Below are 21,255 nucleotides of genomic sequence, written 5' to 3'. Positions count from 1 at the left end.
CGTGCGACATCGGGAGCACCTACGGCTGCTGGCCCCACCGCCCCCTCGTCTCCAGGGCTGCCCGGGCCACCAGGGCCACCCTGGCCATCAGGGATGCCAGAGCCACCCTGGGCCCTGGGGCCGCCAGGGCCGCCCTGGCTGTCGGGGCCGCCAGGGCTAACTTGGTCGCTGGGGCCGCCAGGGCTGACAGGAGCACCCCGGCCTTCCAGAACGCTGGGGGGACTATGGCTGTTAGGGCCTCCAGGGCCGCTGGGGCCACCCCTCGCACCAGCCGCACCACCGCCACCTTCGTCTGCGGCCTGCATAGCTGCTGCCACTCCGTCGTTCCCCTCAGAGTCCAAGCCGAATCCGCCGGCCCTCTCAGCCCGCCGCTCAGGGACTGAAGCCCTCTCACCGAGTTCCCCCCTTTCGCGCGCAATGCAACTCGGGATGTCCAGTGCGCCTGCGCAAACAGACCCGCTTTGAGTCCCTCGGAGTGTGACAGGTTCCCGCCAAGCCGGCCCAGAGACCCTGTAGCCGGCCGAGCCAATGGGGACTCCCTCGTGAAGCCCCGCCCAATAGAGCACGACGTAACCTCAGTGCGCCTGCGCGAACCGCCCCTTCCCTGGTGCTTTCCCGGGAGGAGAGCGGTGCGCTGGGCCTCTGTGCTCAGGCCTCTGGGCAGGTGACGGTTGCCCGCCAAGGCTGCCGCGCCCCAGGCGTGCGTCCTGCGCCTGGGAGCCCGGGCTGCTGCCCGCCGGGCCGACCTCGCCTGTGACCAGCCTGCCGACCGCCAGTGTCCTGTCATCGAGTTCCGGGAGGGAGTCGGGCTCCTCTGGGCCGGGTGGCCTGTCCCCCTCTCTGGGCTCCACACGTGGCCCGAGTCTGCGAGTATCGGGGCCCAGGAGGGACCAGCTGGACTCCAGGGCTGCACGAGGGGGAGCACCACCCCTGGGACAGCTCCCCGTCGCTTTGCCCTCTGCTGGCACAGCCCTCACGGGCTCTCCCTCCCCCGGGAGCAAAGTCTTGCAGCCCTCTGGGGGGCTGGAGGTGCCAGGGGCCCTCAACTGGGAGGTGACCCTGTGTCTGCTGGCCTGCTGGGTGCTGGTGTCCTTCTGTGTCTGGAAGGGGGTCAAGTCAACAGGAAAGGCGCGGCTGGAGGCGAGCGGGGCTGGGGATGACGGCAGGGCTGGGGGGCGGCATTGCCTGGGGGAGGAGTGTCTCTGCCAGGGACCCCTGTTGCAACGGGAGGTGACTGGGCCAGGGCCGGGGCCTGGGCCTGAGGTGGCGTGGGGGGGGGGGTGGGGGGGGGGTTGGGGAGGTGGCCAGGTGCTTCAACCCAGGCCAGTTGATCCCCGCCCCACCCTCCAAATGCAGCCCAGCAGTCTTCCCTCCTGAGCGGGAGAGGCCACCCCTTGCCTGTGTCGGCCTTCCCCCTCCCGGCCCCCTTCCCGGTTTCTCTCTATTCCTCACTCACGATCTGAGTGTGTTTTGATGGTCTGGGTGGGCCTGGCCTATGGCTGTCTCTCTCGCCTGCCTCTCTGGCCCCGCGGACCCAGGGGGAGTCCAGACACATGCCCTCCCTCGGGGGCTCTCTGTCAGGTTGGGGAGACAAATGTGTGAACAGACGCATAATAAGACAGTGTGCCGAGGACTGTGGGACATGGCCAGGTCCCTGGAGGGCTGGCTCATTCCCTGCGGGGTCCACAGAGCAGCCGCTTGCTGGGCTGGTAGGCCCGCTTAGACGGGAGGCAGAGGCCTCCATCGGCCGCCTTGCTCTTGCCTCTGTCTCTGGCTGGGCCGCTTCTAATCCCAGCTACCTAGGACCCCACCTCTCTGCAGAGGAGGACCTGGAGTCGCTGGCACAGGAGGCATGGGAACTGCCCGCATGCTGATGTCCCACTCTGCCTGGGGAGGGCCCTGCCTCTCCCCTCCCTCCGCGGCTGACCTGTGCTCGCCATGGGGCTGCTGGTGCTCCAGCTGAGCACCCAGCTTCCTTTGGGAGGAGCCATGGCTCCGAGGAGTAGAAGTGGGGGGGGCGCTGCTGACTGGCCTCCCTCCTTACCTCTGAACACACTGTCCAGTAGCCCGGGACCGTGGCCTGCCCGGCCGTCCTGCTCAGGCTGGGGGCCTCCAAGGGGGAGGTGGGTGCTGCAGGCCCCTCTGAGCAGCCTGGCCCCCCAGATCGTGTACTTCACCGCTACATTCCCCTACGTGATCCTCGTTGTGCTGCTGGTGCGTGGAGTGCTGCTGCCTGGCGCCTTGGACGGCATCATCTACTATCTCAAGCCTGACTGGTCGAAGCTGGGGTCTCCTCAGGTGAGGTGGAGGCAGGGCCGGGTGGGGGGGGAGGGAAACAGGGGGCAGGTCGGCCCAGCAGGGCCCCTCATACCCACTCTTCCCTGCCCATCTCCAAGTATGGATAGATGCCGGGACCCAGATTTTCTTTGTAAAACAATTGCAAGATGTTGCAAATACAGGGTGATATTTAGTTAACAGAACAGTAGCTACTTCGTTGAGGCTGCATCAAATGCATGTGAACCAGAAGAACCCGCCATCCTCAGAAACCAACAAGAAACTCCTATACGTGTCAAGGCCAGGTTCAGTCACCCCGTGGACAAAGTTGGTGGCTACTGAAAACTACGAGGAAGGACAAGGCTGTCTACAGTAGGGCACTGAGTACCCAAGAAAAGTCTAAAGAAATCTAGAGTACTTCTAGAGTACTGAATTTGCTTTTCCAAAAGAAATTTAGAAGTAGTGTGATTTGTAATGGGATTTAAATGCTTTATAGACACGAGAAATCTTGGTTAAAACCAGTTTTTTTCAGCGGAATTATAATTGTTGTCATCCTTGTCTTCAGCCTCCTCTTTATTTCCATTATCATCTTTGTCTTCTCTTTCTTCGTTTTCTTGCCGTTTCAGCCTTTCCAGCTCAATTTCTTAAAAAGAGACCTCTTTTTTCAGTACCCGAAGACAAATTACCATCCCTCACTGTACACATGTGCCCTATTACCCCTTTCGCCCTCCTCCATCCCCGCCTACCCTCTGGTGACCACCAGTCTAGGCTCTGTATCTATATGTTTGTCGGTTGCTGTTATTGTTTTTTTATCCCCCACCGATGAGTGAGATCTTATGGTGTTTGACTTTCTCCATCTGGCTTATTTTGCTTAGCGTTAGACCCACAAAGTCCATCCAGGTTGTCACGAATGGCAAGGCTTCATCTTTTTTATGGCTGAGTAGTATTCCGTTGTGTATGCATACCACGTCTTCTTTATCCATTCATCCATTGATGGTCACTTACATCGTTGCCAAGTCTTGGCTATTGTGAATAATGCTGCAATGAACATAGGGGTGCATATTTCTTTTTGACTTAGTGTTTTCTCGTTCTTTAGATAAATACCCGGCAGTGGAATAGCTGGATCATATGGTAGTTCCATTCTTAATTCTTTGAGGAATCTCCATACTGTTTTCCATAGTGGCTGCACCAGTTTATACTCCCATCAGCAGGGTCTGAGGTTCCCTTTTCTCCACATCCTCTCCAACACTTGCTATTTCTTGTCTTGTTAATTATAGCCATTTTGGTGGGCGCGAGGTGATATCTCATTGTAATTTTGATTTGCATTTCCCTAACAATTAGTGATGTTAAACAGCTTTTCACGTGCTTTTTGGGAAAAATGTCTCTTCAGCTCCTTTGCCCATTTTTTAACTGGGTTGTTTGTGGGGGATTTTTTTGGTTTTTTTTTGGGGGGGGGTTGAGTTGTATGAGTTCTTTATATACTTTGGATATTAATCCCTTATCAGATATTTGACTTGAAAATCTCTTCTCCCAGTCGTTAGTTTTTCTTTTTGTTTTGTTGATGGTTTCCTTTGCTGTGCTCCGGGCTCACTATTCTGTTCCACTGATCTATTTGTCAGTTCTTTCACCCATACCATACTGTCTTGATTACTTTAGTTTTATGGTAAGTCTTGAAGTTGGGCAGTGTCAGTCCTCCAACTTTCTTCCTTCCCTTCAATGTTATGCTGGCTGTTCTGGGTCTTTTGTGTCTCCATATAAACTTTAGAATCAGTTTGCCCACATTCACACAATAACTTGCTGGGAGTTTGATTGGGATGGCCTTGAATCTATAGATTAACTTGGGAAGAACTGACATCTTGTCAATATCGAGTCTTCTTGTCCATGAACACAGAATCTCTCTCCATTTATTTACTTCTTCTGTGATTTTTTTAATCAGAGTTTTCTAGTTTTCTTCATATAGATGTTGTATATGTTGTGTTAAATTTATGCCTAAGGGTTTCATTCTTTGGGTGCTAATATAAATGGCTTTTAGTTTAATGTAGCTTAACGTAAATGGTTTTAGATGTGTTTTTAATTTCAACTTCCATTTGTTAATTGCTGGTGTATAGGAAAGAAATTGGTTTTTATATACTAACCTTGTATCCTGCAACCTTGCTATAATCGCTTGTTAGTTTCAAGAGGTTTTTTGGATTTTCTACATCGACAATCATGTCATCTGCTAAGACGGTTTTATTCCTTCTTTTTCAATCTGTATGCCTTTTATTTCCTTTTCTTGTCTTACTGCGCTAGCTGGGACTTCCACTACAATGTTGAAAAGGCATGGTGAGAGGGAAGATCCTTGCAAGTTCTTGATCTTAGCAGGAAAGCTTCTAGTTCCCCTCCATTAAGTATGATGTTAGCTGTAGGTTTTTTATAGATGCTCTTTGCTGAGTTTAGGAAGTTACCTTCAAGTCCTGGTTTGCCGAGAGTTTTTATCATGAATGTTGCATTTTGTCCAATGCTTTTTCCACATCTTGATGTGGTCATATGATTTTTCTTCTTTAGCCTGTTGATGTGATGGATTACATTACTGGTTTTCGGATGGTGAGCCATCCTTGCATGCCTGGGATAAATCTCACTTTGTAGTGGTGTATCGTTCTTTTTCTGCATTGTTGGATTTGATTTTATAATATTTTGTTGAGGATTTTTGCACCTGTGTTCATGAGCGATATAGGTCTATAGTTTTCTCTTTTTATTCTGTATTTGTCTGGCTTTGGTATTAGGGTAAGGCTGGCCTTATGGAATGAGTTAGGAAGTATTCTCTGTGCTTCTGTCTTCTGGAAGAGATTACAGAGAATTGGTATAATTTCTTCCTTAAATGTTTGGTGTAATTTACCAGTGAACCCATTTTGGCCTGCTGTTTTCTGTTTTGGAAGGTTTTTAACTATTGATTCAATTCCTTTCATAGATACAGGCCTGTGCAGACTGTCTGTGTCCTCTTGTGTGAGTTTTGGCAGATAGTGTCTTTCAAGAAGACATTTCATCTAGGTTATCAAATTTGTGGATATAGAATTGCTCATAGTATTTCATTATTATCCTTTTTTTTTTTTGAGGAAGATTAGCCCTGAGCTTACATCTGCTGCCAATCCTCCTCTTTTTGCTGAGGAAGACTGGCCCTGAGCTAACATCCGTGCCCATCTTCCTCTACTTTATATGTGGGATGACTACCATGGCATGGCGTGCCAAGCTGTGCCATGTCCGCACCCAGGATCTGAACTGGCAAACCCCGGGCCACTGAAGCGGGACGTACGCACTTAACTGCTGTGCCACCAGGCCGGCCCATTCATTACTATCCTTTTAATGTCCCTGGGATCTGTAATGATAGCCTTTCATTTCTGATATTAGTAACTTGTATCTTCTTTCTTTTTCTTTCTTAGTTGGCCTGGCTAGAGGCTTAGAGATTTTATTGATTTTTCTTTTCAAAGAGCCAGCTTTTGGTTTTGTTGATGTTCTCTATTGGGTTCCTGTTTTCAATTTCATTGATTTCTGCTCTAATTCTTATAATTGTTTCTGTGGCTTACTTTGCATTTATAATTTGCTCTTCTTTTTCTAGTTTCCTCAGGAGGAAACTCAGATTATTGGTTCTAAATCTCTCTTCTTTTCTAATGGATGCGTTTAATGCTATAAATTTCCCTCTAAGCACTGCTTTTGCTTCATCCCCAAATGTTGATGAGTCGTATTTTCATTTTCATTTAGTTGAAAATATTTTTAAATTTCTCGTGGAATTTTTTCCTTGACCCATGTGTTATCTATATGTGAGTTCTTTAATCTCCAAGTGTCATGGTATTTTTAGAGTTATCCTTCTGTTATTGATTTCTAGTTTAATTCTGTTGTGATCTGAGAACAGATATTGTATGATTTCTGTTCTTTTAAATTTGTTAAGTTGTGTTTTATAGCGCAGAATGTGGTTAATCGTGATGTATGTTCCATGTGAGCTTGAGAAGAATATGTATTTCTGCTGTTGTATAAGATAGTCTATACATGTCAAGTATAGTTGATTGATGTTGCTGTTGAGTTTAACAATACCCTTACTGATTTTCTGCCTCCTGCGTCTGTCCATTTCTGACAGATGGGTGTTGAGGTCTCCAACTATCTTAGTCCATTTGGTCTGCTATAACAAAATACCACAGACCGGGTGGCTTATAAACAACAGATGCTTAGGTCTCACAGTTCTGGAGGCTGGGGAGTCCAAGATCAAGGTGCTGTCAGATTTGGTCTCTGGTGAGCACCTGCTTCCTGGTTCATAGACGACTGTCTTTTTGCTATGTCTTCACGTGATGAAAGGGGGCAAGAAAGCTCCCTGGGGCCTCTTTTATAAGGGCACTAATGCTATTCACGAGGGCTCTGCCCTCATGACTTGATCACCTCCCAAAGGTCACACCTCCAAATGCTATCACACTGGGGATTAGGTTTCAACATATGAGTTTTAGAGGGACACAAACATTCAGTCTATAGGACCAATTATAACAGTGCAGTCATCTATTTCTCCTTGCAGTTCTATCAGTTTTTGCCTCACGTATTTTGGTGTTGTGTGGTTACGTACATACACGGTAAGGACTGTTATGTCTTTTTGGGTAATCGACCCCTTTATCATTATGTGATGCCTCTCTTTATCCCTTATACTGTTCCAGGCTCTGAAGTCTGCTCTATCTGAAATTAATATAGCTACCCCAGCTATCTTTTGATTGGTGATACCATGGTATAACTTTCTCCATCCTGTTACTTTTAATCTAAAAGCATCTTTATATTTAAAATGAGTTTCTTGTAGACAACATATAGTTGGGTCTTGTATTTCGATCCACTCTGATAATCTCTGTCTTTTTGTTGGTGTAGTTACACTATTGACCTGTAGAGTGATTACTGAGGAAGTTGGAATAACATTTACCATGTTTGTTACTGTTTTCTATGCATTGCCCTTGTTCTTTGTTCTTCCACTCCTCTTGTCTTCCTCTCTTTTTCTGTCTTTTCTGGTTTTAATTGAGCTCTTTATGTGATTCTACTTTCCTTTCTTAGCATATCAATAATACTCCTTTTTTTAACCCTTTATTTTTAATGGTTGCCCTGAAGATTGCAATATACATTTACGACCAATCCAAGCCCACTTTCAGATGACCCAGTACTGCTTCACAGGCCATGCAAGGACCTTATAACAAAGTGTTTCTAACTCCTGCCTCCCACCCCTTGTATCATTGTTGTCATTCATTTCACTTAGATATAAACCATAGTTATCGAATGTACCGTTGCTGTTACTATTTTGAACAAACTGTTATCTGTTAGATCAATTAAGAATAAGAAAAACAGTTTTTATTTTACTTTCACCTATCCTTTTGTAATGCTCTTCCTTTCTTTATGTAGATCTGAGTTTCTGGCCATTTTTTTTTTCTCTCTGAAGAATTTCCTTTAATGTTTCTTGCAAGGCAGGTCCAGTGGTTCACTCAATTTTTGTTCCTCTGAGAAAGTGTATTTCTCCTTCACTTTGGAAGGATAATTTCATAGGGTATACAATTCTAGGTTGGTGGGGTTTTTTTCTCTCAACACTTTAAATATTTCACTCAACTCTCTTCTCTTCTTGCTTGCATGGTTCTGGAGAGAAGTTGGATGTAATTCTTATCTTTGCTCCTCTCTGGGTAAGATGTGTTTTCCCTCTGGCTTCTTTCAAGATGTTTTCTTTATCTTTTTCTGAAGTTCAAATATGTTATGCCTACCTGTAGTTTTCTTCGGGGGGGGGGGGTAGGGGCGTTTGTCCCGGTTGATGTTCTCTGAGCTTCCTGGAAATGGAGTTTGGTGTCTGACATTAATTTGGGAAAATTCTCAGTCGTTATTGTGTCAAATATTTCTTCTGTTCCTTCTCTCTTTCGTCTCCTTCCAGTATTCCCATTACAAATACGCTACACCCTTTATAGTTGTCCCTCAGTCCGTGGATATTGCATTCTGGGTCTTTTTTTTTTTTCATCTTTTTTTCTCTTTGCTTTTCAGTTTTGAAAGTTTTTATTGACATATCCTCAAGCTCAGAGACTCTTTCCTCAGTCATGTCCAGTCTACTAATGAGCCCATCAAAGGCATTCTTCATTTCTGTTACAGTAGTTTTGATAGCTGTCATTTCTCTTTGATTCTTTATTTGATTTTCCATATCTTTGCTTACATTACCCACTTGTTCTTGCATGTTTTCTACTTTTTCCACTAGAGCCCTTAGCACGTAAATCATAGTTATTTCAGTTTGTTGGCCTGGTGATCTGGGTACTAACTACTGCTATGTGCACAACTTCCTAACAGCAACCTCAAAGAGGTTATCAGTTTGATTATATTGGGCACCTTCCCTCAAGCAAGGGGCAGCATGATTTTCCTTCTGGAATAGAGAATTTTTCTATATATACCTGCCCTCCCCTTGCCACAGTCTTGCCAGTGAAACCACCTTCAGAAATGAAGTCAACTCTACCAGAATCGTAACTGCTGAGGGGATGCAAAATAGGGGTTTTCTAGGGGGAAATAAGGATACGGTACCAGGCGAAGGAGATGCTGGGTGACAGAACCCACAGAGGTCCTCTACAGTGGCACAGACATTGCATCAAATGCAAAATCCATATCTAATGTTTTAAAAACACAAGACTAAGAGAGATTATTCCTTAAGTTAATAGAGCACACTATTATTTTGCGAAATAGAAATGCTTATTTCTGATGCAAGACATACTTGAGGAATATATTTAAATAACATGTAAGTCTGAAATTTGAAAGGTGAAAGTTTCCTTCCCTAATGCTGTTATTAGCACTGAGCATTCTTGTAGTGGAGGTGGCTCATTCCAGGGAGTTCCCTTGCATTTCTCCACATGCTCACATGGTGGGAGTGTACTGCAAAACAGAGTTTCTTGACTTGTTTTAGTCTCTTTCTGTATTAGTACTTGGGTATCTCCTTTGCTCTTTCTTTAACTGCTGCAGAATGTTCCACTGGGATGGTTGTACCGTGACTTTAGTGAACCTTTCCCAGTTGATGTATATTTACCTTCTTTCCAGTTTTCACTATGACAAATGATGCCAGGATTAATATCATGCTCCATATTGCCTTGTCATATGTACAAGAGCTTCTCTATGAGAGATTCCCAAAGGTGGGTCAAAGTGTATGCAGATCTTTAATTTTAACAAATAATGCTAAGTCAGTGTCCAAATAGATTCTACAAACACTCCAATAGATAGCATATAAGAGGCTTTGTTTCCAACTAGGCCTTCCCAAACATCAGAGACTGTCAATTTGTAAAACTTCAAGCATATAGTAAAAAGAATAATTGTATTTTAAATTGATCTTGCTATTAGTAATGTCAGCCATTGGTATTTTCTCATTGTCATTTAGATTACATATTTCTGTGTCCTCAGGACTGAATTCTGGGTACTTGTCATTTTCTCTCTGGTATGGAGATTTGATATAGTGTCTGATATTGCTAGAGGAGGTGGGTCGGGTCTTACGCATTCTGATATTATTTGGTTGCAGTTACCGCTTATCGCCACTGGGTGGGGGTCGAGAGCTGTGTATTCTGAGCCCTCTGCCTTCAGCCGAGCTCCCAGGCAGCAGAGCAGGCACGGGGCAGGTGAGGGGAGGGGTGCTTTCTCCTGCCTGCTCTCTGGGCTTTCTCGCTCTGCTCTCACTCTCTGGGCTCCAGGGGTGTTGGTTTGATGAGGTCACCCCCCCCCCCCGCCCCTGCGAAAGCTCTCCCCCAGGTACAGGTCTTCCCTCTAGGCTGCAAAAGCCCTAGGGAGTCCTTGATGTTCCCACAAACGAGTGTCCCCTCTCCTGTTCCTTCCTGCCCAGAGCCTCCCGTGATTGCAGATCACAGTCTTTAGGGGAGGGAACGAAGTCCTCTCTTACCCCATTCCAGCTCCTCCCAGGGGTGCGCCATCCTCTCCGCCCTCTGTCACATGGCTGCGTGTCCCTCCGACGTTTATTTGTTGTATTAGGATGTCCTGTGTTGGAGTATGGATGCCCCTTTTCATTGTATGTTGGAGGGGAGAGAGTCCCAGGCAAGTTCACTCTGCCATGATGCTGACGTTACTCCAGGCATCGGTATTTTCTCTATCAATGAGTTGCTAATGTCATTTGCCACTTTTTTCTTTTTCTTTTTTTACGTTATTCATATTGACTAAAACCTGAAAACAATCAAAATGTCCAGCAACAGATGCATGCTAGTCGGCAACAAAAACGGACCGCTACTGATACATGCAAATTCTTGGGTGAAAAACACTCAGACCCAAAGGCTGCATTCTGTAGGAGTTCATTTATCTGACATTCTGGAGAAGGTAAAACTATAGGTAGAGAAATCAGATCAGTGGCTGCCAGGGCCTGGGGGAGAGTTTTACTACAAAGGGGAATGAAGGAACTTTTGGGATAGTGTAAGTATATCTCAATTGTGGTGGTCGTTACGTGGCTCTATGATTTTGCCAAAATGCATAGAAATGTGCACCTAAAAAGGGTGAATATTGTAGTTTGTAAATTATACCTCAACACAATCTGACTTTAAAAAATAAGCATGTAAACAAAAAGGGGTAAAACAGTAAAAAGAAAGACATGTGTTCCAGGATAGTAATTGCATCCCAGGGTAGGGCAAGGGGAAGTCCGGGATGACAGCTGTGCAGTCGGTCTGCCTAGAGAGAACTGGTCCTGACAGAAAGGGGAGAGAAAATGCTCAGGGAAATGGTTTTTAATTTTACCATGGTTAGCAAGGCGACTTTTAACCTCAGGGGGAAAAATACCTAAAATAAATAGAATGCAATAGAACCATCTTGAGAGGGTGAGGAAGTATAGTGGATAGTGGTGTAAAACAGCTAAATTCTCATCTATCCATCAATAATCGATGTCTAAAAATGATGAATTAAAGAAAGAAAGAAGAGAGGGAGAGAATGAGAGAGAGAGAGAGAGAGAGACAAACAGATGCAGCTATTATGGCTGCAGCATCTAGTCAGGTGAGATTCTTTATCATCATTTTCGTTATCTTCATTGTCTTCATAATCATGACCACCAGCAATAGCATCATGAATGACATTTCTCTCCTTTCAGCCCACAATGTCAGAACTCTCCAAGTTCTGCAAAGGCAGACTGTGTTCAGGCATATGGAATAACAGGGACTGAATTTATCCTCACACTTGGTACACCACCCAAAAACACAAACAAAATATATGAAACAAAAGTTTTCAAGACACTGGCTGTCAGGTAATCAATGACAATGATCTGGGAGAAGGGAAAGAAATGAGATGAACCCTGAAGTTGCCCCAGCTTACTGTCTGGTGAGAGAGTTTCCAGGAGGAGCCCAGCACAGTCCCTGACTTGAAGAGACAGAACTGAATGTCCCAGAGACTGAGTTTGCAGGGCAAAGGACCAGAGAGACGAGAACGGCAGAGGGAGAAAACACCGCATATCCGCAGAGGGTCCCGCTGGAGCATTCCACAGACCACTAATCAGCACAAGAGTAGGAGGACACTACTCAAGGGAAACCAGGGAAAGGATCCCCCCCCTCACCCTGGAAAGGATCACAGGTAACTATGCCCAGCACTCAAGCAGGACAGGGACTAGTGGCTGTCCCCCCCCCCCCCCCCGTGCCACCCTGCCGGAGTGGTGGCAATTCTCACAATTCAGGAGGCATTGGGAAGGGTGCTCAGAAGGGTCTTGCCTCAGGAGCGTGGAAACATTAATTCTACACTGAAAGCTGCTCTGCTCTCACGGAATGATTCTTAAAAGCAAGACTCAAAAGAATCAAACTATTTCCAAATAATTTAACAGCATCCCAGAACAAAGCTTAAGAGTATGTTTAGGAATACAAAAATACACAGCACGAAAGGCAAAATACAGAATGCCTGGCATCCAATTGAAAATTACCAGGCATTCAGAGCAGCGGGAAAATCCAACTCATGATGAGGAGAGAGATTAACCAATAAAAGGCATCCAAATTACAAAGGAAGAAATAAAACTGCTTTACTTACAGATATGATTGTCTATGTGGACAATCTGATGGCATCTACAAGTTACTAGCCATTAGTCGTAAGTTTAGCAAGGTTCCGAGACACAAGCTATTTAGAGGGAGCTGCCCACCCCAGCCCCCCCAACACTTAGCCAATTGTCCCAGCACTTCTTCACTGAAACAAGGCCGGTAAGCCACTGAATTCCTATTCTAGTGTTTCTGTGTGTACTTCTCTCATTTAAAAAAAAAAAATGCTTTTTATTTTGGCAGGAAGCCAACCTAACGGTGACACGGATGTGGGGGAGGACCAGAATTCTAGTGGGAGGGCATATTTTCTGGAGAGCATTTGTATACTGTAGATTGATAAGCTTAAGAAAATAAATAGAAACGAACGTATTTAACTCGGTAATTCTACCTCTTGTAATCTATCTTAAGTAAATAACCATTCATGCAAACACTTACGTACAAGAATTCCATTGAATCCTTGTCTATAACAGGGGTAAAACTGATAACAATTTTAACTGTCCAACATTATGTTATAACGCACTTTACGCATCCACTCACTAACATTTTTTTGAGGGGTTTTTAGAAAGTGGAAAAGCTAGTATGGTAAGTGAAAAAAAGGAAAAGAATTATGCTAAACTTGAAAACTGACACATTATACGTTGTTATACATTTAATGTGTAAATATAACTAAGAAAATATTGCAAAATGTTGACAGTATCTAGTGAACACGGGACTTGGTTTTCGTTTTCCTAAGTTGTGTTCAGTTACCTGGTACTACTGGACTATCTGAATCCCAGAACCTCGCGTCCCACACAAGGACAAAGGCAAGAAAATCTTGAGGTGCAGTAGCTGAAAAGAAACTCAGACACAAAATAGAAGCTCAGTTTTATTTTCTGCTGTAACAAACGTTTAATCATCCCCTCCTGCAGCAACAGGGAAATAAAACAAGTGGACCAAGAGATACCAAGGGCCAGTACAGGCAAAAAATTAGATCCCAATATTAAAGTGGCAAGTACTCCAAGTATCAATTCCCTACGCCTTGCTTAGTAGGGGACAAAACGGTTTGGCCTCAGTCCCCTTTCTTCAGCCTAAGCTAAGCGGAGGTGGGAGTCCAAAGTGCTGAATGCTCCCCACCACCAGGGCAAGCTGGTCCAGGAAGGAGTTGATGGAAATCTGGAGGAGGCCAGGGTCTTCAGCAGTCCATCTGCTAAAAGCGAGGGGTAAAGATCAAGTTCAAGGTGATGACTCTCTCTTACACCCAGCACACCACACCCGCCCCGGAGACCTGACACTTGAGAGTCTCCCTGTGTCCATCACCGAGCCCCTCCGGCTGAGATTGGCTCTCAGGCCCTGAGCCCTTGCCGCCACCCCCATCTCAGCTCCGTGTAGAACTGACACAGCCAGGACGCTGCCGTTCACGGCGCACTCCTTCTGAACCGCCTGCTGGTGGCGTTGGGCTTCTGGGGCCATGGCCCTGCGGGCCATCTCTGCCTCCAGGGGGGACCGGAAAGGCACGGTGAGTGTGCTGGGGGAGGCATGGTTAAGGCACCATCTGCTACTGAATTTGCTGGTGCCTCAGGCTTCGCACGTCTCAGAGGCTGGCCTTCACCCCGGGACGCCCACACTCCCTCCCGCCATGTCAGACCACCCTGAGCCACCTCCCTAATCTTCAGGCCTTCTTCCCCAACCTCCAGGCCCTTCAGGCATCCACAACCCTCTGTCCTGCAGGGCTGCCCCACTCCTGCTGTCCCTGGTTGCCTCCTGTGCACCCTTGTCTATTCCCAAGGCTGCTGCCAGGCTTCCCGCCCCCCGCCCACCCCCCCAAACTGGTCCTGCCCAGGGAGGCTCCATGGAAAGGATACAACTCCAGCAGTCGGCTTCCAGGCCCTACAGCCACGGTTGCTGCATCTCCACCAGGTCCGGGGATATGCAGTGCCTGCTCACCCCGGAGAAGAGCAATGGCTGTTTCGTCCACTGCTCCTTCGCTGCCACCCTGGCCTTCAAGGCAGCCTGAGCTGTCCTGGCAGTCGGGAGCTCGGGGGCTATGCTGGCTGCTCAGGTCTTCTGAACCGCCCACGGCGCCACCCGCGCCGTCGTTGTCGTCGTCGCCGTCTGCTGCCTGCATGGCTGCCGTGCCGTCCCCCAGAGCCCAACACCAACGCGCTCCTACACTCCACCGACCCGCCCCGCCCCGCCAGCCGCCGAGAGACTGAGGCTCCCTCACGAAGCTCCGCCCCTTCGCGCGCAAGGCAACGCAGGATGCCCAGTGCGCCTGCGCAAGCAGCCCCTACGTGGCTGGTTCCCGCCAAGCTGGCCTGGCCCTGGCCCCCGAGATCCCGGGACAGCCCGGAAGAGACTGAGGCGCCCTCAAGAAGCTGCCCCCGTGGCGCATGACGTCACTCGGGCTCCCAGCGCCTGCGCAAACAGGTCCTGCCACCATTCCCCCGAAAATCCCTCTCCTGAGGCCGCTGGGCACGTGGCGGTTTCCCGCCAAGGCTGCCCGGCCCCAGGCGTGCGTCCTGCGCCTGGGAGCCCGGGCTGCTGCCCGCCGGGCCGACCTCGCCTGTGACCAGCCTGCCGACCGCCAGTGTCCTGTCATCGAGTTCCGGGAGGGAGTCGGGCTCCTCTGGGCCGGGTGGCCTGTCCCCCTCTCTGGGCTCCACACGTGGCCCGAGTCTGCGAGTATCGGGGCCCAGGAGGGACCAGCTGGACTCCAGGGCTGCACGAGGGGGAGCACCACCCCTGGGACAGCTCCCCGTCGCTTTGCCCTCTGCTGGCACAGCCCTCACGGGCTCTCCCTCCCCCGGGAGCAAAGTCTTGCAGCCCTCTGGGGGGCTGGAGGTGCCAGGGGCCCTCAACTGGGAGGTGACCCTGTGTCTGCTGGCCTGCTGGGTGCTGGTGTCCTTCTGTGTCTGGAAGGGGGTCAAGTCAACAGGAAAGGCGCGGCTGGAGGCGGGCGGGGCTGGGGATGACGGCGGGGCTGGGGGGCGGCATTGCCTGGGGGAGGGGTGTCTCTGTCCCCACACTCCCCCCTTGCCCACAAGTTGACGGATGCCGTGTTCTGTCCGGGTGGATCTGGGGCTGCTCACCTGGCATGCTCAGGCTTGCCTACACCCTGCCCCCTGCGCTGGGCAGACTGCAGGGATCTGAGGTGGGCCCCAGCCGGGGAAGGGATCCCGGCCACGGCTGCCACCTGCGAGCTGAAGGCTGACGCACTTTCCATGTCTCAAGTCTTCCAGGTAGCAGCTGTACTTAACCCCCGTCTGTGTCACGTCCAATCCCGAGGCAGCCGAGAGGACCCCAGAAGGGCTTCCCCCACACCCTGACGTTGGCTGGAGGGGTGGGGCTGGGTGAGGGCGGGGGGCCAGCGGGGACATTCTTACTGTGCTAAAAAGCCACTGCAAACATAGCAATAAAAACATGTCATTTTCCAAAGCTGGCTCCTGCTCCACCTCTGCTTGTCTTGGGAGGGGGGGAGGTGAGACTGGAGGGGGGCGGGGAGGCCTCCCCACCTCGAGCCGCTTCCTTGGGCAAGTATTTGTTCTGGGCCCTGCCTGTTCCAGGAACTGAGGACAGAGCAGGGAAGGGAGCCGGCAGACAGCAGAGCTCATTACCTGGGGAGAAAGGGTAATGGTTTCCCACCAGGGAAAGTGGGTGATGGGATTCAAGAGGAAACAAAGGAAAGAGCTGTTAGCAGGTCAAAGCCACAGATTTCGGGAAGGACTGGATGTGGAGAATGAAAAAGAGTGTTGTCAAGGAGGACCTCCAGGCTTTGGCATAACTGGGTCATACTGAGATAGTGCCATCAAGGGAAAAAAACAGCCTGGACAGGGTGACAAATGAAGAGATCTGCTTTGATCTGCTAACGAGCTCCCTCCTGTGTTTTCTACATATCTCTGGAATCTCCTTCTGGTCAACATCATCCACAGGCTGCCTATTCCTGCACCTTGTATTTCCATAGACATTTTTTTCACACATCAGATCCTGCTGAGCCTCTGGACTCCTGCTCCGCCTCGTGCCCTCTGACTTGGTGCTGCTGGGGTGGATGCCTCTGTATCCAGTGCCGCCACTCCCCTACATTCCCTGCACTTCTTCATTTTTCCACCTCCACTCAGCCTGTGCACAGGGTGGGCCTGGAAGTGCAGGGGAGTTCACACCCCTGGACACAGCTCTCTGCCGATGCAGCCAAGAGTCACCAGATAAATGCCTTGGTCTCTTAACCTTTGGAGGGACAATTCTGAGGTGCAAGTGACTGTTGAATGAATGAAATGAAATAGGAGTGGACAAGTGAGCACTGCTGTTACATATTCCGGTGAAGTGTTGGGGCCCAGGGCAGGCCACCCTGAAATATCCCACAATAGCATATTGATTATTTTGAATTAAGGTTACTTGAGAAGCAAAACGGCATTCCCACCCTCCTGTCCCTGTTCCCCTGAAAGCAGGAAATACATCTCCCATGTGAGAGGTGCTCTCCCTGTATCCTTATCCCCAGAGCTAGGGAATTCCAGGCAAATGAAGCCTGCAGAAACAAACCTCATTAATTTACTACCTCAAACCTAAACTTTGTTTAAATTCCTCACTATTGACGTACCCCAAACCTAAGTGCCCTTGTCCCATCAATTTTTCACAAATTTATTGTTTCTTTGTGTGGAAGATGTATATGCTGCCTGCTTTGTTCACTCTCCGAGCATCACCTTCATGATTCTCCTGTGCACACATAATTAAATTGGATTTTTCTCCTGTTAATCAATTTTATTATTAGTCCAGCCATAAGATCGCAAGAAAGGAAGAAAGGAGATTTTCCCCACCCTGACAGAAGCACAAGAGGGAAGCGTGTGAAGGAATACATCCACATTTATGTTACGACTTCTATATTATATGAATTGCTTATAATGGGGAGATATTTATGTATTATACACACAATAAAATACAAATGAAAATATGAGAAAAAAACCTAGATGAACTTTATTTGATTTTTGGCTGGGGAAAGACTTTTCTAAGCCTATTAACAATGGAATAATAATAGCCAATAACATTTATTGAGTGATTACCACGTTCCAGTCACTGTTCTAAGCACTAAATATGAATGAGCTTGTTTCATCTGGAAATACACCAACATTTTCATTGTGGTTATCTTTAGTATTGAGATGATCGATTTTTATCTTCTTTTCCGAACGTGCCCATATTTTCTCTATTTTTGACAGTGAGTATGGATTACATTTGTAAGCGGGAAAAAACTTGAGAAAGTTACTCAGCAATTGTCGTTCAGAAAAACTTCTAATTAGTTCCCAAGTGAACTACTTTGCTGAAGGTTTAATTATCCTGTTCAATTCATTGGAGGCTGATCTTTCCTTCGAAAGTGCTTCTAATTAGCACCTTTTCTTGATGCAGTTAGGAGGACTGTAATGAAGTCCCTGAAGACAGTGAGCCTGGGGCCCAGGCTAACCACCCTGGGGTCAGTACAGCACAGCCCTGCCTGTCTTCGTGACTTTGAGAATTGCTTCCAAAAAGCAATGCTTTCTACATTCCACACAATGCTCATCCTACCCGGAAAGTTATTCCTCCAGACGGCAACTGACAGTTTGCTTCATCAGCATTTCATCAATATTACACAAGGAAACACTGTGCTCTTCTACCCCTTCCAAGCACTCACAGATACATGTGCATGAATGCATGAACACAAAAAATACATGCGCGTGCAGCTAGATACTCAGGAGGCGCACAGCACATCACGGCCCCTCCTCTCCATAGCACCAGGCCTCACCTAAACACTTCTGGCTGTGTAGCGGTCAAGGGCTTCAAATTTCTGAATCAGAGAAGACTCGTTTGGAATGTAGTAAATATATTTTAAAACACATTAGGCATAATCTGTAATAACTAAGGCCAAGAGATGACAGGGCCAGGGTGTATAAATCCAAGGAAGATGGTGGTTAAATCAACAAGGATCTCTTTGCCAGTTGCCAGATACTCAATATCTTTCTTGAATTCCTCAGCTTTGAATCAGGATAGCCACCTGAGCTCGGATGTCCTGTAGGCATCTGGAACCCAACCGGCCCCCAACTGACCTCACTATGTTTCCCCCACTCCCCAGATGTTTCCCTCTCCTTTGTTTACTGTCTTGGTGACAGATGTTTCCACAGCCTCCCACTCTCTCATCTCACCTCTCATCTAATCAATCCCCCTAAATATGTGCTATCCACCCTCTCTAGGCCACCTTAGGCCAGGTTGGCATCATCTCTCACTTTATAGATTCCTGGGCTCCTTCCCTCTAGGAACAACCCTCCAACTGCTGGGGTGGGCAGTGGGTTATCATTGCTTCACCTCTGACTTCCCCCCGACGCTGCCCGAACCCCACAGGGGCCCTGGGCATAGGGCGGGACCCAAACCCTGTCCCCACCCTTCCTGGGAGTCTCCCTCCTCCATGTGTGTGTATGTGCATGCGCAGGGACGCCCGGGGTTGGCGCTATCACAGACAGCAAGGCCAAGGTGGATGGGAACCTGAGGCTTTACTCCTGTCAGCGACATTCCCACCAGGGTTGCCTTAAGTGGGAACTGGACCAACACAGGAATCAAAAAGGAATCGTGGACTAAATGGCATCTGAGCTGGGCCTTGAAGGAAGAGTGAAGGTTTATAGGGGCGGGCAAAGATGGGAGAGGGCATTCTAAGCAAGGAGACCAATCAGTACCTTTACCTTGGCAAACTCTTTATTATGGAACTCACACAGCTACACACAAGGAGAGAGAATAGTGTTTAAAAATCCCACCTACCCTTTACCCAGCTTCAACATTTGTCAACATCTCACTAGTTTATTTTGAAGGTAGGGAAGGATTTAGGGGTGAGAGCAGTGGGAGCTAACGTTTCTTGAAGTGATAAAAGAAGAGGCACCCACCTAAGCTTGTCCAAATAAAGGGTACCCATGCAGGCCTTTATAAGGGCGTCACATGCCCTGAAACATAGGGCCAGTGTGAGGCTGGAGCAGGGTGTTGTTGACAACAAGCAGCTACTGTTTTGGTTGCTGTCTTTCTTGCTCTCACTGTCCTCTCTCTGTCTCCAGAGTCACATGGATTTAATCTAGCGATCACTTCACCCTCCCTTTGATCAACCTGGATTCACCATCTGAATTCCCTGCAACGACCCCATAATTGTGTCACCTCATCCCCTTGCCCCTCCAGCCTGCAACCTTTCCCAGTTCTGAGGGCACAGAAGGAAGTGTAGCCTGACGGAGAGAGGGCAACGTGGAAGAACCCAGTACTGCACCAAGCTGTGTCTAATCCTCTCTGCCATTGATTCAGCACCCTGCATACCCAGCACTGGACCAGGTGTCGCTTTCCACGTGTTGTCCCATACAATCCTCACCATAATCCCAGAAGGTGTGGAATAGTGTTGTCCCATTTGAGAGCAGCGTGGGCCTATGTTTCAGCAGAGCATTGACAGCACTCGACTGTCACCAGGAATTTGCTGGTCTGTAAGCTTCTGGATAGTGGATTCTTCTCTGTTGTTGCCATCTTCTCTCGTGGCCTTGGCACTGACCAAAAAGCAAGTGGGTCTGGGCAGTAGGAAAGATGATCAACACGGTGCCTGCCCTCCAAGATCTGCCACCCCCTCTGGGGGCTTTGGGGCCTCCTTTGCTATAGAAGATGGATCATCACCTAGGCGTGATGAGAGAGGTGGTAGGAGCCGCGAACTGAGGAGAGCAGGCAAGGTTGGAAATAGCTGATGATCATAGAGTTTTTCTGTGCATCAGTTAGGAATGCTTTTGGGACTTAAACTATAAGGCAATTTATTGTTGACTGTACAGGAAGTCTAGAGAAAGGTGGTCATGGTGTTGTTTAGTTGTTCAATGAAGGCTCATCAAGGACCCAGGCCCCCTCCCTCCTGAACCTTTTAATAGCATGTGGGTGTTTCTAAGTTGAGTGGTGGGATGAGTCTCTCCTTCCTATGGATGAATAGCTTGTAACCACTGTATTAAAATAAGTGGTTTTGGTGCCTAATCTCCCAGGCTAATTTGTGAGCTCCTTGTGGGCAGGGACTGTGTCTTATGCTTTTCTGTATCCCCAGTACCATGTCCAGTGCCTAGTACACACAGGTGCTCATTCATCCATTCATTCAAGAATTGTTTCCTGCTAAGTGCTATGATGGAGGGATCCATGGCACTTAGCTCAGCCTGTGGGGTGGAAGTGGGGTCTGTGAGCACTTTCCTGAGATCATTACACCTGACTTGAGTCCCTGAATCACAGAGCCCTCGGCTCAGCAGGATAGTGAAGGTTTTCATTCCATTAGCAACTGAGGTCAGAAGATATTCCTATGCCAAAGATCATGGGGGTCCACAGTTCACTTCCTGCTTATCAAACAGCTATTATGCGCCAGGTGCTGGGATGACAGAGATTAATCATAGTTCTTGCCTTCAAGTGGCCTCCAGGCCAGTAAGAAAGACAGATAAGCCATTTCAGTACTAGGTGATGAGTAAGCATATGGGGCCACAGAGGAGGTGCACCTCCCCAAGCCTGTCAGGTTAGGTTGGAGGAGGGGTAGTCTGCACAGGCTGCTAGGAGCAAGTGGCCCTTTAACTGATCAAAAGATGAGGAAGAGTCAGCTGGCCCAGAGTCCAGAAGTGAGTCAGATCATGAAATGCCTTAGTGAAGACCGTGAGCTGGATGAGGGTGTAGCAGGTCGCAGGCCCCCAGCACTGCTGCTGCTTCGATTTGCATTGTTGTCTCAAGTGATCTCTAGGCCGTATTTTTGGTGATGCAGGGTTCGGTTTCTGGGCTGGCTCTGCCTTTCCACCCCCTCACTTTACATAGTTTGGACCTTGGAGTTCCTTGTATTTTTACCCCTGCTGGCTCTTTGGCCAGAGAAGCGGGTGGTAAGGTCTAGGTGCACACAGAACCATGGATCAGCCCTCAGAGGGAGGAGTGGAGCCACAAGGTGTGCAGTGAGATGACTGACTGGGTTCTTGAAAGAGGACCAGGTGGCTCCTGGTGGACCCCACCTTTCCCT

At 48.3% G+C, this 21,255-nt stretch overlaps 1 protein-coding gene across 3 annotated transcripts; it reads right to left on the bottom strand.

Annotated features, from left to right (window-relative positions):
• Positions 1-13,125: 13,125 nt before the first annotated feature.
• Positions 13,126-15,574, bottom strand: LOC123282719 (EKC/KEOPS complex subunit LAGE3-like). Of its 3 annotated transcripts, none has more exons than XM_044764229.2 (3): positions 14,120-15,574; positions 13,654-13,782; positions 13,126-13,464 (listed from the first exon to the last, which is right to left on the bottom strand). In XM_044764229.2, exons 1-3 carry the CDS (start codon positions 14,380-14,382, stop codon positions 13,341-13,343), a joined length of 516 nt encoding a protein of 171 aa, XP_044620164.1. In that variant the 5' UTR covers positions 14,383-15,574; the 3' UTR covers positions 13,126-13,340. The 3 variants fall into 3 exon arrangements, with proteins under 3 accessions (XP_044620164.1, XP_044620165.1, XP_070358803.1); XM_044764230.2 differs by having other exon boundaries at positions 13,132-13,461; positions 14,120-15,480; XM_070502702.1 differs by lacking the exon at positions 13,126-13,464 and having other exon boundaries at positions 13,471-13,782; positions 14,120-14,518.
• Positions 15,575-21,255: the final 5,681 nt, after the last annotated feature.

Source organism: Equus asinus, chromosome X (genome assembly GCF_041296235.1).
Source record: "Equus asinus isolate D_3611 breed Donkey chromosome X, EquAss-T2T_v2, whole genome shotgun sequence".
Lineage (NCBI taxonomy): Eukaryota > Metazoa > Chordata > Mammalia > Perissodactyla > Equidae > Equus > Equus asinus.
Note: the sequence above shows the minus strand (reverse complement) of the source record. Positions and strands in the feature narration are given on the sequence as shown.

Coding starts and splice junctions, on each gene's coding strand:
- LOC123282719 (XM_070502702.1), bottom strand. CDS start 14,382: ATGCAGGCAGCAGACGGCGACGACGACAACGACGGCGCGGGTGGCGCC. Junction 13,783..14,119: donor GGAAGCCGACTGCTGGAGTT/GTATCCTTTCCA, acceptor TGCCTCCCCCAG/CACACTCACCGTGCCTTTCC.